Source organism: Sarcophilus harrisii, chromosome 6 (assembly GCF_902635505.1).
Source record: "Sarcophilus harrisii chromosome 6, mSarHar1.11, whole genome shotgun sequence".
Taxonomy (NCBI): Eukaryota; Metazoa; Chordata; class Mammalia; order Dasyuromorphia; family Dasyuridae; genus Sarcophilus; species Sarcophilus harrisii.
Window position 1 is genome coordinate 145,863,354 of NC_045431.1, and position 18,478 is coordinate 145,881,831.

Here is an 18,478-nt window from a genome sequence, read left to right on the forward strand (position 1 = left end):
ATATTGGGTAATATATTGGGATGAGCAAGTTATGGTATATAAGTATAATAGAATAGTACTGTGATGAACTTGTATCAGTTTAGTGATCAATCAGGATTCCTGAGGATAAATGAAGAAATATGCTACCCCTACCTGATAGAAAAACAAAGGACTCAGGATGCATAATGACACATATTTTTTAGGACATGAATGATATGGGAATTTGTTATGATTGATTATATATGTTTTCTATGGGTGAAAAGGTAGATTTGGATTTTGGTTGATTAAAACTATGTGCATATGTATGTATACATGCACAAACAGATACACATATATAAACATTTATATAAGCATAAATGCACATACACATACACAGAAACACATATGTATTCCAGGAGCTCTGATCAACTTAGTGATTTGATCAGGCACATTTCTTGAAGACTCATGACACAAACAGTTGCTTGTTTCTGACAAATAGGTGAGGAAATCAGAACATTGAGATAGACACACACACACACACACACACACACACACACACCACACCACTGGACTGTGAGAAATTTTATTTTGCTTGACCATGCATTCTTGTACTATAACAAGGATTTTGTGTTTCTTATTCTTTCTCAATGGGTGATAGGGGGAAGGAAATGAGAGAGAGAGAAGGCTGATCTTTGTTTAAAAATGAAATGCAATTACACACTTTAAAAAGAATGAGACAAGGTTCTCAGCTGACAATATCAGGGAGAAGATATGGTAGGATGTCAGAGGAGAGGTGAGAAGCTATGAAATATTTGCCATGGAGAATGGGATAGTGAATCAATTAGAATGCAATTAAATTTTACCTTGTGGCATTGAGGGCCCAATTCAAATTAAATACCATCAATTCATAATGGATCTATTCAGAAGAATTTTATTATTTCCTCCACTTCTAACATATAAATAGGAAGAAAGCAAATGAAGAGGGTGTTTCCAAGTAGAACTTAGCAAGATATGACCAGCTTGATAGAACATGAAAACAAGTGAATCAATGGTAATATTAAGAATTAATAGAATTAATTAATAGTAGAATTAAGTTTATTCACAAAAAGGATTGAGTTAAGGAAGAGGGAAATGTGTAGCCAGGGCAGGGGTGTTAGCTTGGAAAAGAACAGAGAGATAGAAGAAATGAAGGTCATGATGACAATGAAGAACAGGTTAGGAATCATAAGGCACTGTGAAAGATGAAAGGCTAAAAAAAAATTAATCAGATGCAGGAATTACAAGGTTTGTGAATGTAGGCATGAAACAACTTGTGAATGATGAAAAAATCAAATATATCAAGACCATCTTTTTATAAAATTGAGGTAGAGTGCAAGAGATCATGTTAATAAAACAGATTGAGGAACTGGGAATTTAGGGAGTCAGGAAGCATCAATATACAAGACTCTTACTATGAGGGCAAGGTTTGTGGAGGGAAGAAAGACTATGAGTCAAATATTCAGCTTACTGAAGAAAAGAGGAAAGTATCAATAGATAATAGCAATCAGAGTCTGAATTGTTTGGAGAGGTTATTTAGTTAAGGGGCTATAAAGGGAGTTTGGAATTGGCAATTGGGAGCAAGAAGTATTATTACTCTTCTACCACAACCTGTGATTCAGAGAGTATGAAAGGAAGTAGAATTAGTTTCAAAATAGGAAATATTCAACAAGAGGGATCCAGATCTTAGTGAGAAGTAGAAGATGAAAGGAAGCTTATTGGCTATAGAAGAATCATTTTTTTTGGGGGGGGGCTTAGTAGCAAATGTCAGCAAATCTAGTGTAGGCTACAGAATAGAGGTGGATGAAGTAGATAAGAGCAAGGAAATAGTCAGGAATGAGGATTAGAATTTACAATATGATACCTATCAGGAGAATCAATTTGTGGTGAAAGTGTGATAATACTTGCTTCCAACTGCCAATTCCAAACTCCCTTTATAGTCTCTTCACTAAGCAATCTCTCCAAACAATTCAGACCCTGGTGGCTATTATTTGTCTGTGTCTCAACTCTCTCTCCTAGACAAATTTAAGCAGGCTCTCTATTACTCCCAGTATCAAATATAAAATTCTCCAATTTGTGTAGAGAGCTGCAGATAGTGGGGTAACTCTGGGTAAGGTTTAAGATCTTTTAGCCCAGAGGGAACCTGCTGACAATGTCTGGTTTGGTTCTCCATCTCCCTTTGGTGCTCTCATCCTTCCTGAGAAGTCAAAGGGGGTGTGGCCACCTGTGTTCTACTTGAAGCAAGAGTTACTTAAAGAGATATATTTACATATCAATAGCAGGGTGCTTATAGTTAACACTTGCACAGTGTGCTGTGGTGATGTGGTAATGTAATGATTTTATAGTTGGCACATGTTCAGTGTGCTGTAATGATGTAATCATACTAAGGTATTTAGGGACTGAGAGGACTTGAAATAAAGAGACTCCATCTTTGACCATCCTGTGAGTCTCCTGCCTTCTTCACTCCTCCACTAAGACCAAGAACTCAGGCTGGTCCCAAGATCCTCCAGAGAGCTAGTCCAGACTGTATATTTTGGCATCCTGGTGTGGGGATTCTAGAAAGTATAGTACATTTTGGCACCCCAATTTGGGGGTTCTAGAAAGCACACTACAATTTTGCCCATTATAGCCTTTATAATTTTCCTACTTTTTCAATCTTCTTACATTTCACTATCCTCCATGTATTCTCTGATTCTACAATGGCCTCCTTGTTCCTTGAAAAAGCCCTCCATCTCTTAACTCTAGGCATGTCACTGCTTGTCCCTCATGCCTGATATAGTCTCCTTCCTCATCTCTGCCTCTGTTGTGAACTTGAGTGACTAGGAGAATGGTGATTCTCTTTATAGTAATAGGAAAGTTGGGAAGAGAGCAAGGTTTGATGAGAAAGACAATGAGTTCAATTTTAATTGTATTAATTCTAAAGTACTAATGTGACCTACAGTTTGAAATATCAATAAATAATGAGAGAAGTGGGATAGGAAATTAGGAGAGATGTTAGGATTAGATAAATAGATCTGAGAATCATAATCACAGAATTCCTGATGAGATTGGGGGGAGGGGAGGGAGAGAGAGAGAGAGAGAGAGACAGAGAGACAGAGAGACAGAGACACACACACACACACACACACACACACACACACAGAGAGAGAGAGAGAGAGAGAGAGAGAGAGAGAGAGAGAGAATATGAGTGAGTAAAAATAAAACTAATTCTAGAAAAAAGTGGCTAGAGATGCAATGGCATTAGAGGGAAGCCAGGTTTTATTGAGATATAGAATGTGGAAAAAATTATCCACGAAAATGTGTAAGATGAAAACAAGTTTGTTTACTCTGGAACAGGCAAACCAGAGAGCCCAGTGGACAGGATATATGCAACCTTGGACTGGGATATGGCAGAGAATAAAGTTGAAGGGTATGGGAGAAAGAGAGCAAATAATGGAGGATGAAGAATCAGTTTTATATAATAATAGTTCAAGGTTTAGAATCATTGGAATAGAGAGAGTATTGGTGGGGTATCAGTATACTAACCATTAAGGAATGAGTGCTTGGAAAAGTATATTAGGTACTTCTTAAATGTCTGTTTAATTTGAAAATTCAACTAGACCTAGATTGTGAAGGGTTGTAAATATTAGATTAAGGAGTTTGTATTTATGGAGAGTTACTCCAGGTTTTTGAGTATTGAATTTTAATTACAGGACGCCCTCTAGTCCAATCTCTTCATTTTATAGAAAAGAAAAATGAGGTTCTGAGATGTTAAATGACTCTCTGAAAATCAATAAATAAGCATAAGAGCAGGATTTGAATCCAAGTCCCTTGACTTTAGAGTCACTTCTCTTTCCCTGTTTAGTCCAAAAGAAAATTAAATAACTTTTCCTAAGTCATAAAAATGGTGAGAAGCATAGCTGGGACTCCACCTCAGGTCTTTTACTCCAAACTCATTTCTATCTTTACCACATCATGCTTTTTCCATTCAAAATAAGGTTGAGAATTAAGAAGATAGCAGTATCTTAGTGAGTCACTTTTCTCTCGAGTCTTCATTTCCTCTCCTATAAAATGGGAATAATAAAACTTGCTATTCCTTCTGTGAAGATCAAAGGAAATGAATATAATATGTCTTGTCAACTTTAAGTTCTATAGAATTGGCAGATATTATTGCTATCAAATAACAGCTAGCTAGGTGGATAGTTGAATATTCATCTTCTCAAGGCCTGATTACATTGAGAATTAACCCGTAAATCAGTTGAGCTGGTCTAGCGGGCTAACTTTTCCAGCCCTACTTTTCACATAACTTGATTCCAGACCTTACCAGGCTATTGCCAGACTTTTTAGCCATAGGACTCTAATAATTCTGGAGAACAGAGTAAGGCTGATAACTTTGTACTGCTCTGTCTCACTGAAATACAATTCACATGCAAGTCAAGACAACACTCTCCCGAAGTCATCAGTCCTCTTTGAGAACAAAGGAGAAACAACAAACAATGTATTCCAGCCCCCATCTAAAAACTACTCACATGCCCAAAGGCTTCTTCACTGCCTTTTGGGTGAGGCACAACTTTCATTCTTTGGAGATAAACTCACTCTATATATTTTGACTATCTCTCTAATCTTGGATACTTTCCTTTGTTTAAGAGTGAGCTCTGTTATCCTTTGAGATTTTCACTTAAGTGGACTAAAAAGGAAAAAAAAAAGAATAGTTTCTCTAATTTTACTGGTTTGTTTGGGTGGGCTACATTATCCAGGAAACTAAATGCAGTAGTTTTCCCCCTAATGTTTATTTAGCTACTTTTCTTTGTGTTGTCCTATCAAAGAAGTCAAGAATACCTTTTCAAGAGCCCCTGTATTGGTCCTACTTTGTTTTGCTAAAGACTGAGGAGGGGCAGTGAAGACAACCCCCATGGCTGACATCTTTCCAGTATCCTGTAGAGGAGCACAGGCTTAGCTAGCTGGGCATCTTCTAATGAAATAGATTGTCTGCAGTGCTCACCAACCCTGTCTCTCAAGTAAGAAACAGGAAACAGGCTGGAGGATAATCAGGGATGCAGGGATGCAGTTTTAGCTGGATGAATATAACATTTAATAGTTAATGGGTTTAGAAAGGGTTCTTAAACAATTTTTTTTTTTTTTTTTTTTTTTTTTTTTGGTGTCAGGGACCCCTTTTGAAAGTCTGTTGAAGCCAGTACTTCTCTATTCAAAATAAGGTTTAGTAAAATACAAGGGGTCCCAAACATCTTTAGAGCAATTTTCTCTTTTTAAAAGTTTACAACTTGCATTAAGGGTTTGTTGAGACCCTCTTCACAGGATTACAAAATGAATGAATTATACTGAAATAAAGATAATCTTTTTTTTTCCCTATTCAAGTTCAAGTACTTCTCTCCTCCCAACATCCACATCCACCCTCAGATCTGAAATCTATTGCTCCAGATTAGAACCCCTTCTTCAAAGCTAAGCCCTTAGTGCATGTATCACAGTGAGCAGCAAGATTGGAGTCCCCAGGATACTCTTACAATTGGGCATAGTTACTTCTAGAATGCACCTTCAACCACAATAATAGATCACAAGTGACCTTTGCTCTTTGGAAAGGGATGAATGGCAAAGTCTTCAGTGAACAATCTATCATTGTGATGCGACTGCAGTTTTACATCCATCATCTTCATTTTTGAAAAGGCTAAATGTGATTGTCTATATATAGTTACAGTTAATTCATACATTATGGAGTTCATGCTTAGGTGATACTTCAGCCTGGCACAATTTCCCTTGTGTAATAATGTGTGTGTGTGCACGTGTGTGTGTGTGTTTGTGTGTATGTGTAAAATTGAAGAGTAGCAATTGGACTTGTGATTTCATTACATTCAAGGAGAAAGCCTCCTTGAATCCAGCCTCTATAGGGGAGGGACCTCAGCCTAGGGAAACATGTTAACAGCTTCGTTCTGTTTTCCTGAGAGATGGGCACCACCCCCATTGATAATGCTCACTACTGATTAAGCTTCCCATTGAATTGAAGATCAAACCTAGAAAGACTCACTCAATTATATTCAATTTCCAGCTCAAGCTGACCAGACCCCATCGGGAACAGGCTTATAGCTAAGGCTTCTATTATAAAAAGAGCCAATTTTAAACTCACTCCTTGCAGAGGACCTAATATGCCATCCCAAGGAAACTCTCTCTCTTCCTGGCATAGCAGCAAACCTCTGCCCACCAAAATGATATTCTCTTTCAGCATTACCCTCTCTTAATTCTCTCACCTAAGACTTTAATACCTCTCTGTTGGGATTTCTCTACTAGAAACTTTACTTCTCTGTCAGACCTTGCCACAAAGGAATTCAGACTTTCTATTCATGCATAGCAAAGGCTGACTTCCCAGTGCCAATAATAAACCTCTTTTATCAGTCTATCTTATCAGGTTCATAAATTCCTTTATGAAGAACCTCAAACTTAAGTAGTCTCATTCAGCTGGAGATGCGGACCTGATATAACTTAAATGGTTTCATTCAACTGGAAATCTAGGCCTAGGGGCAGTGATAACACTGAAGGAATCTCATTCAATAGAAGCCCCATTCTCAGATTTCTAATAAAAAGACAATTTTAAACTCCAAATCTTTGCAGCAGTCCAAAATAGTATGCTTTGCCAAGGGACCTCTCCTCTTGGCACAGCTGCCTACCAGGACTCTTCCCTGCTGTGAAGACATCTTTCTCTCAGTGATAACCTCTATTTCTCTGACAGGATTTTGCCACTAAGAAGTCTGTCTTCCTAGCAAAGCTGGTTTCTCATTGCCAACAATAAAAATCCCTTTTCTTGCCACATTCAGATTTCAGGTTCATGAATTCTTTCATGTTGGAACTGCATTGACCAGAGGAGATTCTCAGAACTCTCTGCATTGCCACTAACTGCATCAATAGTATTGAAATTTTGTAGTTTGACTTCCTTCCCAACAGTGCAACAGTTTTGTATATAGAATTGCAAAGGAAATTAATTATAGTGAAATATCAAAATAATATCAAATATCAAAATAAATTTTTAAAAATTGAGTTTGCAGTTCACATCATTTCATCACCTGTAAAGTAGAAAAATGGATAAGAGATCTGCCATTTCACTTTTTTTTCAGTCTTTCTCCTCATTTGTTAAATGGAGACAACTATTTTAATCATCTAAATAGGTAAGATTCTAAATGAGAGAGGTGAAGTTTTTGAGAATAAATGCTGAAACCTGAAATAAAAATAATTGCAATAAGAAAAAGAAGAAGAAAGTCTATGGAGATCAACATAAAGTTGGAAAATGAGTGAATGAATGAAAACACAAATACTTATTAAGCATTTACTATGTGCAAAGTACTAGACTTACAGATAAAAAAGTGAGTCAGTTCTTGCTTTCAAGTCCCTTTACTTTCTAAAGAAGGAAACAATGCATATGGTAAATCAAATGAAAAGACCAAGTGATCCCTAGCAATTCTTATCAGCAATTGTAATGATAAAGCATTTTCTTTAGTACTATTTCCAATGATAGAACAGTATTTGTTGAAACATTTGACCATTTCAAAAGTTTTTGGAGACAAGAACCTTCTTTTCCAGATTTTCAGTAGCTGTGGCTTCTGGAAAGAAGATTAGGTTAGTGATCGGGGTGGGACTCTACTTTCCCCAGCTTGGATGCAGCTTCTTATACTGTATTTACTGGGATCTGAGGGGAAACGATGGTTGAGGTTGTATCAGCAGTTTGACTTTCCTAGTATATGAGGTCTCTTCTCTCTTCAAGATGCCTTATTTACTTATATCAGCTATGTGGGCTCACCTGCTCTGCCAGTTAAAGTTGATATTGGATGGTTTCAGAAATCATAAAAGAAAAGTGCTCATATTTATTAGAATTAAGTTTCAAATAAAAAAAGAATGTACCAGACATGCTCTGGAAGAAATCCCAAATTGAAAAATTACAGAATTGAAAGGGTTCAACTACCATGGAATCATAATAAATATTGCAGAAGACTTTGTAGCTAGTACTCCAAAACAAAGAAACATTAGACTATAATATTCTAAAAGAAAAAAACATAAAGGCTTATAATTTAAAATAATTTTCCATGAAACAGAGTATAATGCTACCTAAAATGGATCATTAATGGAATTTAAACTTTCAAATATTCCTACTTAAAAAATCAAAGCTGAGTAGAAATTCTGAAATGCAAGAAAAGAGTCAAGAAAAACCTGGAAAAAATAAAATATTTTTAGCAGCTAGAAAGGACTGCATTATAATGAAGTGCTTTGAATTTAATAAAACAAGAAACAGGTGTTCTGTATATCCCTAATGTTAAGTGTCATAGAAAGGGTTAAATGAAACAAACAAGATGAAGTGTTTTTTTTTTTTTTTTCATTTTAGATGGTATAAAATGTAGGTATAAATTAGAAAAAAAAATGAAGAAGAAGGGTTTATTGCTATTTATTTATTACTTACTATTTTTCATAATTGAGTTGCATGAGAGGAATATTCAGACATGAAGGAAGGAGTGAGCAGAATGGGCATCACATACCCTTTGCCATTATCTTGACTAGAAAAGAATGTTTCAACAAACATACACACAGAAAGAATTTGGTAAAGCAGACAATGCATTAGTAAAATTTATAAAACTCAGTGGAGAAACAGGTAAAGACAGAGAGATGGTAGAACAAGTTAAGGAATTAAGAATTTCAGAGGGAAGGGTTGGGTACAAAAGGGGAAATTAGAAGGAAAGAGAAAAAACTGAGTCTGAACTAAAAGAGAAGAGGGACAATAGAATAGAAGTGGATTGCTTAAATGATATATTGCAAGTGTTTATTAGATTCCTTCTCCTTTGATTCCCCCTCCCTTTTTTTATATAGCAGTTATATATGGCAGCCTTACAAAATGCATTATGTATTATGCATTAAAACTTTATAAATAAAAGCAGAAATGCAGAAATATTAAATACATACTTTATAAACCAACCACAGTGCAATGAAAATTATAATTAGTAAAGGGTACTATAAAAAGGGGTTTAAGAAAAATGGAAACAAATCACCATCCTAATATTCTTGACAATTAAAACTGACCAAACAAAATTAAATGATGCCAAGAAATATTAGAATAAAATCGTAAGATTTAAAAGACAGAAGAAAATGTAAGTTAGTTACTATTATATAAAAAAAAAAAACCTCCACCAAAAGACTGACTTGGAAAACAGGTAGGAAAAAGAAAATTTAGGAATTACCAGATTAGCTGAAAACGAAGACCAAACAAAAAAAAATTAGTTCCAGAAATAAGAATTGGTGAACAAACAAAAAAAAAAAAAACCTTTAATAGTTATCTTCTGGAAGAAATCCCAATTGGAAAAAATTACAGGAATGATAAAAAGATTATTTCACTACATAAAATTATTTGATTTCATAAAATGATTATAATGAAACATTATAAAATATAGCCAGACTTTGTAGATGTAGTTAAAGTAGTCTATAAGGATACATTTCTATCTCTAAACATTCTTGTTACATATTTCTTTATTCCTCTGAACAAATTGCCAATTTCAAAAAATAAGAATTCATAGCAAATGAAGAGGAATAAATCATTATAAATGATTTTACATAACTGATAAATGAAATGGATGACTATTTGTAAAAATATAAAATGTTTGGGTTAAAAGAAACTAATCTCAGAAAAAGAAACCAAGTAAGCCAAAAAAGATCTCCAAAAGAAAAAAAAATATGCCAGGACCTGAGGGATTTACCTGTAAATTCTATCAAATATTCTAAGAAAAATTATTTCTCATATTACATTTATTATTTAGAAAGATAAGAAGAGTCCATATGAAACTCTTTATGAAGCATATATAGTCTTGATAACTAAATCAGAAAAAGACAATTTAGAGAAAGAAAATTATATATTATTACCACTAAAAATATTGTTGAAAAAATATTGAATGAAATATCATTTAAAAGACTATACGTAACACATAAAAAGATATAGAATTGATTTAAATTTAGGAAAACTAGAAGAATTAAAAGTCTATATTAATAACAAAAATAAAAAAAATCAATTTAATTAATTGATTTATAAAAACCTTTGAAAAAATATAACATCTCTTTGTTAAAAAATATTATAAAGCACAGGAAAAAATGGACCATTCTTCAATGGTTTATACAGAAAACAAGAGACAGCAATATCTGTAATAGAGAAAGACTACAGATCTTATTCTAATAAAGTCAGGGATAAAAAATGGGTGTCATTGCATGAAATGAAATAATATTTGTAAAGTGCTTAATATAGTGTCTGGCATATCGTAGGTACTATATAATGATATTCCTTTTCCCTTCCATTATCACTACTATTATTTGATATAGTTCTAAAAGTGCTAGCTGTAGCAATAAAAGAAGAAAAATAAATTGATTATAAGGTTTTAGCCACTTTCTGAAGAAAGTATTACAGCCTACTAGAAAAACATAGAGTAAATTAAAACTTATTGAAAGAACTGACACCTTTAAAAACATAATAGTATTTAAAATAAATCCATTTAAATAATCTGCCTTTTTATATTACCAATAAAACAAAGAAGAAAAATACAGAAGAGAAACTGGTAAACATAATTTAAAAATGTATAGAATTTATGGAAATCTACCTATCAATATGCATACAGAAATTATATAGTTATGATTACAAAGTACTTTTTATAGAAATTAAACTCATCCTGCTTGACTTTGGAAGGCAGAACTAAGAACATTATCTAGAAGTTAGACAAAAATATATTTAGATTGTGAGTTATCTTATATCTTACAAGATAGTAGATTCCCCCTAACTTGGAAGATTTCAAGCAGAGGCTGAATCATGATTTATTGAGATATTTGTTAGTCAAGTGACTTTCCAAAACTGAAAGAAATTCCAAAGTGGTTCAGAATACCAACAGAGGGAATTCCATTTTAACTATGGGTCAGATTAGATGACATCCTTTATAATTCTATTATTCTGTAGGATTTATGCTATCTATATTCCAATTTTGAAATAACAATCAAGTGATATATACAAAGTATTCTGTAAAATTTAAAGTTTTATATAAATATCTGATAATATTTTGATTATATCATTTTTAATTAATAGACTTAAATAATTAAGTCTATATAAATTAATTATTAATTAATGAATGTTTTGTAGAGAAGTCAGAAAATAACTCACCTGGCTTTTTTGTTGATGATGTCAAAATGTGATCTGAGGAAAGAAAAAGAGAGGGACGGGGGAGATCAGACCAATTCTGGGACAATTGAGGACATTGTCCTATGTGGGTTACCTCAGTCTTAGCTAAAAGTTTTCTTCCCCCCCCCAATAATTAACTGGGGCTCTATATTCTTTAATTACACAGTCACAACCCTAGTTAAGGACCTTACTTCTTGGGTGGACTATAATAATAGCCTTCTAATTAATTTGCTTGTCTCACATCTTTCTTCACTCCCAACAATCTTCTATTCAGCCATCTAAGCTATTTTTATATAGTTTAATCCATGTCATCACCAAATCACTAAATGGCATCTATGATTTCAGAACCAACGGTAAAGTTCTTTCTTCAGCATTTAAACTACTCTATCATCATCACCACCTCATTATAGCTAGCATTTAAAAAGTTTGAGGTTTACAAAACACTTTACAAACATTATCTCATTTTATTCCCATAACAACCCTGAAAGAAAGCTATTTTTCTCCTTATTTTACAGATGAAGAAAACTAAGGAAAGCAAAGGTGATATGACTTGTCCATGATCATACAACTTAGGCTTTTCTGACTCCACATTCAACATTCTATCTACTGCATCATTTCATTTCCTTTCTACTCCTTTTGCCATGGATTCTTAGTTAGTATGGCTCCCGTTAAGACTCAGTTCAAATTCCTTTTTTTTTTTTTTTTTTTTTTAATCAGAAGCCCAGATGCTATTTCCTTCTTACCCCTGAGATTACCTTTCATCTTCTGTTTATATTATTATTTATTTACTTAGAGAATTGTGGAAATTGGGCAAACCACACTGATTCCATCTTGTAACTCAATTTTGAATCTAGTTAATTCTCTTTCTATTCAATTATAGGTTTAGCCCCATTTCTGTCTTAGTAGAAAACTTTCATTATGGACATTGTGGGAAAATTTTCTTACATTGTTTGAACTCTATGTAGCTGGAAGCTGAATCATCTCTACCTGTTTGTTTAGAATCCCTTATCTAAGTACTTCTATATGGATGAGAAACCCAGTCACATACAAGGAGTTTTTTTTTTTTTTTTTTCCATTTTACAACTCAAGCAAATGATATGTCTTATCTGGAAATTGAACCCGTATTAGTCAATCAGTTATTATTTCTTTGTTCTTTTGATTTAATATAGGCACTTAGGTGGAGGTGGGGGAAAGAGAGATTTTTTTCCCCTGATTTCAGAGAATTACACCTTCTGTTTTTTCCTCTCCCAATTCAAAAAGCTCCAGATTTTTCCTCCAAATAGAAATGAGATAACCTAATTATGCACTCTGTATTGGATTCTGCTTATTGTTATTGTCTAATGCATAAACATGTCTCCCTCTTTATTTGGCATCCAGTACTAAGTTGAAGAGACCCAGTACCAAGCTGGTATGCATTGCTTAATAAACATATGATCCTCAGAAGTCTTAACCTTTGTTTCTTCAATATTTCAAATTTCACCTGCCATTATATATCTGGCTTTTAAATGATATTTTCAATCATTTGAATTTGAGTTCCTATTATCTTTCTTTATATCCTCTGTGCTGATCCTAGTAATAACACAGAAAACAATAAATGTTTATTGGCTTGTTCAAATGATTAATTTTGAAATTAATTTTTATTTAACTTTCCTGTCTTCTCTAAGTCAGTGGTATCATGTACAAACAGAATGGTAGTCACTAAATTATACATAAGGATTCCTGTGGGTGTCACATTGACCATTATTTCTTTAAAGTATTAAATATTTCCCAGTTATATTTTAATCTGATTGCAACTGTACTTAGTGTGTTGAGGGTCATAATATGGCCTACCAGGCTGCATGTTTAATGTCACCTGCCCAAAATCACAATTTTGTTTCCTCCTTGTTTATTCCATTAATTTCTTTCCTCTTCCTCATCTTATTGCAACAGCTACCAGTTCTATAATTATATATATATATATATATATATAAGTGGTGACAACAAAAATCTTTGCTAAGTCACTAATCTTATTATAACGGTCTCTAACATTTGTCCATTACAGATCAATCTAGTGTTTCAGTTTTAAATAGACACTAATAAATAACACTGTTACAGTAAAGATACTATATATGTTTATGTATACATACATACATACTATCTACTAAAGTATGTTCTTTTTGTATTTTGCAACCAAGAAAATGAGCCAATATAAATTTTAAATAAGAAATAACAAAATAATTTACTTGAAACCTTTAATGAAAGGTAATGCCTTATAGCATCTATTATGAAACCTACCAAATGATTGCTGAACAATTAAATAAATTTCTGAATGTTTCAGAGAATCAATAAAAGATATTTAATAAAAAAGGTAGAAATTAGATAGAAATGAGAATAGTTGAAGAAATAAGAAAGTCAAACAAATGAAGGAAAGATTAAAAGTTGTGACAATCTCTTCAAAACCATAAATTCTATTAAAGGAGAGCAACAGTTTTAGTCAAAAAGACTGAGGTAGAAAAAATTAACAAAATAACAATCCGTGAATCATAAATCTTACGGAATACTCAATTAAATAAAAAAAAACCCTAAATATTGTCCTTTAGGAAATTGTGGAAGAATAAAAAAGTAGTGGAAACAGAAAGCAGAGTACATAATTGATAAAATCTACAAGTTCTTGGCAGATAGAAATCCCAAATTTAGCTCTGTCAGTACCATTGTAGTCAGTATTCAAATGTCCCCTTGCCCCCACCCTACACTAGTACCATCTCAACACCACCTAGGACTGTGTGTTCACACAAAATAAATGAATGTTGTTTTTGTTGTCATATAGGTTATTACATATAGGGATCAGTAACCACTGTGGCCTATTTCATTCTACTTAAGTAGTAATTTTCTTTTCTCTATTACAGTTTCCAGATTCCTCAAAGTCACCTTTTGGAGTCGAAAGTACTATCCTAAATGCTCTAAGCTGTATTCACAATGAACTTTGCTTTAGAGATTCATGAAGCTAATTAGCTGATTCTTCCCTTGATTTTCATTCAGAGCTTCCATTATACCTTTAATTGAAGAATGGATTGGAAAATGTGTTTTATAACTAATTTATGGTTTTTGAGATTTTAGCCTTCTGAAGTTCAAATCCTATTACTTCTTGTAAAATATGACTTCTGATTCTAATGGAGGATGACTACCCCCAGAGAATATTTTTGGAGTTCTAATAACTTATAAAATGTTTTATGAGTTAACTGTAAACAAATCAGTAACACACAAATTCTATTTCCCTAAAAATACATGAATTGAAATAGAGAAATGAAAAGAAGATGAACTTTGCACACTTGTAAACTGGCTTAGGATTTGAAGTATACTCATAACTGTGAACTGTGGCAAGCCTCGCTCATCATCTATTTAGAGTCACAAATCTAGAACAAGGGAAACAGATTGCTTCCATTATTAAATCTGTGATCTTTCCACATCAAAATGTCTGCACCCTTGTTTGTGGAAAATGAGAACCAACTTCAATTAACCCCAAAGTTTAAACCAAATGTTTTTAGAGTCTAAGGCAACTTATGGAAAGAAGAAAATTAGGGATGGTTAAGTACTTGGAAAATTCTTGGTGACCTATCCCTATTAAGAAAGAAAGACCTTAATATTCATTTTCTCTTTTTCCCTCCCTCTTCACCATCCTTCCTTTTTCATTAATGTACTTGTAGAATATTATCCAAGTAAGGATAAGAAATACATTCATGAACTGGGCTTAGCAACAAAAAATCAAATTTTCTTCTTTAAAGAAATAATTTTGCTCCATTCTATTTTCTTTTTTTTTTCTTTTTTTATTTTAGAATTCCAAGTTTATTTTTTTTTTATTTAATAGCCTTTTATTTACAGGATATATGCATGGGTAACTTTACAGCATTAACAATTGCCAAACCTCTTGTTCCAATTTTTCACCTTTTACCCCCCCACCTCCTCCCCTAGATGGCAGGATGACCAGTAGATGTTAAATATATTAAAATATAAATTAGATACACAATAAGTATACATGACCAAACATTATTTTGCTGTACAAAAAGAATCAGACTCTGAAATATTGTACAATTAGCTTGTGAAGGAAATAAAAAATGCAGGTGTGCATAAATATAGGGATTGGGAATTCAATGTAATGGTTTTTAGTCATCTCCCAGAGTTCTTTTTCTGGGCATAGCTGGTTCAGTTCGTTACTGCTCCATTGGAAATTATTTGGTTGATCTCATTGCTGAGGATGGCCTGGTCCATCAGAACTGGTCATCATATAGTATTGTTGTTGAAGTATATAATGATCTCCTGGTCCTGCTCATTTCACTCAGCATCAGTTCGTGTAAGTCTCTCCAGGCCTTTCTGAAATCATCCTGTTGGTCATTTCTTACAGAACAGTAATATTCCATAATATTCATATACCACAATTTATTCAGCCATTCTCCAACTGATGGACATCCATTCAGTTTCCAGTTTTAGCCACTACAAAGGGCTGCCACAAACATTCGTGCACATACAGGTCCCTTTCCCTTCTTTATAATCTCTTTGGGATATAAGCCCAGTAGTAACACTGCTGGATCAAAGGGTATGCACAGTTTGATAACTTTTTGAGCATAGTTCCAAACTACTCTCCAAAATGGTTGGTTTCATTCACAACTCCACCAACAATGCATCAATGTCCCAGTTTTCCCGCATCCCCTCCAACAATCATCATTATTTTTTCCTGTCATCTTAGCCAATCTGACAGGTGTCTAATGGTATCTTAGAGTTGTCTTAATTTGCATTTCTCTGATTAATAATGACTTGGAGCATCTTTTCATATGACTAGAAATAGTTTCCATTTCTTCATCTGAGAATTGTCTGTTCATATCCTTTGACCATTTTTCAATTGGAGAATGGCTTGATTTTTTATAAATTAGAGTTAATTCTCTATATATTTTGGAAATGAGGCCTTTATCAGAACCTTTGACTGTAAAAATATTTTCCCAGTTTATTGCTTCCCTTCTAATCTTGTCTGCATTAGTTTTGTTTGTACAAAAACTTTTCAGTTTGGTATAATCGAAATTTTTTATTTTGTGATCAGTAATGATCTCTAGTTCTGCTTTGGTCATAAAGACCTTCCCCTTCCACAGGTCTGAGAGGTAAACTATCCTGTGTTCCTCTAATTTATTAATAATTTCATTCTTTATGCCTAGGTCATGAACCCATTTTGACCTTATCTTGGTGTCTGACGTTAAGTATGGATCAATGCCTAGTTTCTGCCATATTAGTTTCCAATTTTCCCAGCAATTTTTATCAAACAGTAAGTTCTTATCCCAAAAGCTGGGATCTTTGGGTTTGTCAAAAACTTGGTTGCTATATTTGTTGACTGTTTTATCCCTTGAACCTAATCTATTCCACTGATCAACTAATCTATTCCTCAGCCAATACCAAATAGTTTTGGTAACTACTGCTCTATAATATAATTTTAGATCTGGTACAGCTAAGCCACCTTCATTTGATTTTTTTTTTCATTAATTCCTTGAAATTCTTGACCTTTTGTTTTCCATATGAATTTTGTTGTTATTTTTTCTAGGTCATTAAAATAGTTTTGGGACTCTGATTGGTATAGGCTAAATAAATAGATTAGTTTAGGTAATATTGTCATCTTTATATATTTCTCGCCCTATCCAAGAGCATTTAATATTTTTCCAATTGGTTAGATCAGACTTAATTTGTGTGAAAAGTGGTCTGTAATTTTGCTCATAAAGTTTCGGATTTTCCCTTGGCAGATAGATTCCTAAATATTTTATATTATCAGTAGTTACTTTAAATGGAATTTCTCTTTGTAACTCTGACTGTTGGATTTTGTTAGTGATATATAAAATGCTGATGACTTATGTGGTTTATTTTATAACCACAACTTTACTAAAGTTGTGGATTATTTCTAATAACTTTTTAGCAGAATTTCAGGGTTCTCTAAGTATACCATCATGTCATCGCAAAGGTGATAATTTGGTTTCCTCCTTGCCTATTCTTATTCCTTTAATCTCTTTCTCAGCTCTTATTGCTATAGCTAGCGTTTCTAATACAATATTAAATAGTAACGTGGTAGTGGGCAACCTTGTTTCCTCGGATCTTATTAGGAATGGTTGCAGTTTGTCTCCATTACATATGATGTACTGATGGTTTTAAATAGATGCTGCTGATTATTTTAAGGAAAAGTCCATTTATTCCTATACTCTCAAGTGTTTTTTAATAGGAATGGATGTTGGATTTATCAAATGCTTTTCTGCATCTATTGAGATGATCATATGGTTTTGTTAATTTGGTTATTAACATGGCCAATTATATTGATAGTTTTCCTAATATTAGACCAGCCCTGCATTTCCTGGTAAATCCTACTTGATCATAGTGTATTATCTTGGAGATGATTTTCTGTAGTCTTTTTGCTAATATCTTATTTAAGATTTTAGCGTCAATATTCATTAGGAGATTGGTCTATAATTTTCTTTCTCTGTTTTCAGCCTACCTGGTTTAGGGTATCAGTACCATGTCTGTGTCATAGAAGGAATTTGGTGGACTCCTTCATTCCCTATTTTATCAAATAATTTATATAGCATTAGGGCCAATTGTTCTTTAAATGTTTGGTAAAATTCACATGTAAATCCATCTGGTCCTGGGGTTTTTTCTTAGAGAGTTGTTTAATTGCCTGTTCTATTTCTTTTCTGAAATGGGACTATTCAAACAATTTACTTCCTCCTCTGTTAGCCTGGGAAGTCTATATTTTTGGAGGTAGTCATCCATTTCACTTAGGTTATCAAATTTATTGGCATAAAGTTGAGCAAAATAACTCCTTATTATTTCTCTAATTTCCTCTTCATTGGTGGAAAGTTCTCCCTTTTCATTTTTAAGACTACTAATTTCATTTCCTCCCTCCTTTTTCTAATCAGATTTACCAAGGCTTATCTATTTTATTGGCTTTTCATAGAACCAACTCTTAGTTTTATTAATTAGTTCAATGTTTTTTACTTTCAATATTTTAATTTCTCCTTTTAATTTTAAATTTCCAATTTAGTATTTGATTGGGGGTTTTAATTTGGTCTTTTTAGTTTTTTAGTTTGCAGCCCATTCATTAATCTTTTCTTTCTCTGTTTTATTCAAGTAAGCCTCTAAGGATATAAAATTCCCTCTTATTACCACTTTGGCTGCATCCCACAAATTTTGGTATGATGTCTCATCGTTGTCATTATCTTGAGTGAAATTATTAATTGTATCTATAATTTGCTGCTTCACCCAATCATTCTTTAAGATGAGATTGTTTAGTTTCCAAATACTTTTTGG

General features: G+C 33.3%; 1 protein-coding gene across 2 annotated transcripts in view; it reads right to left on the bottom strand.

Moving 5' to 3' along the window:
- The window catches only part of EMCN (endomucin), a 155,017-nt gene that overhangs the window by 49,869 nt on the left and 86,670 nt on the right, over positions 1-18,478 (bottom strand). For both annotated transcript variants that reach the window (XM_031943091.1, XM_031943092.1), the window contains exon 6: positions 11,153-11,185. In XM_031943091.1, the coding sequence (XP_031798951.1) occupies positions 11,153-11,185 (33 nt within the window). The remainder of the gene's footprint in view (positions 1-11,152; positions 11,186-18,478) is intronic.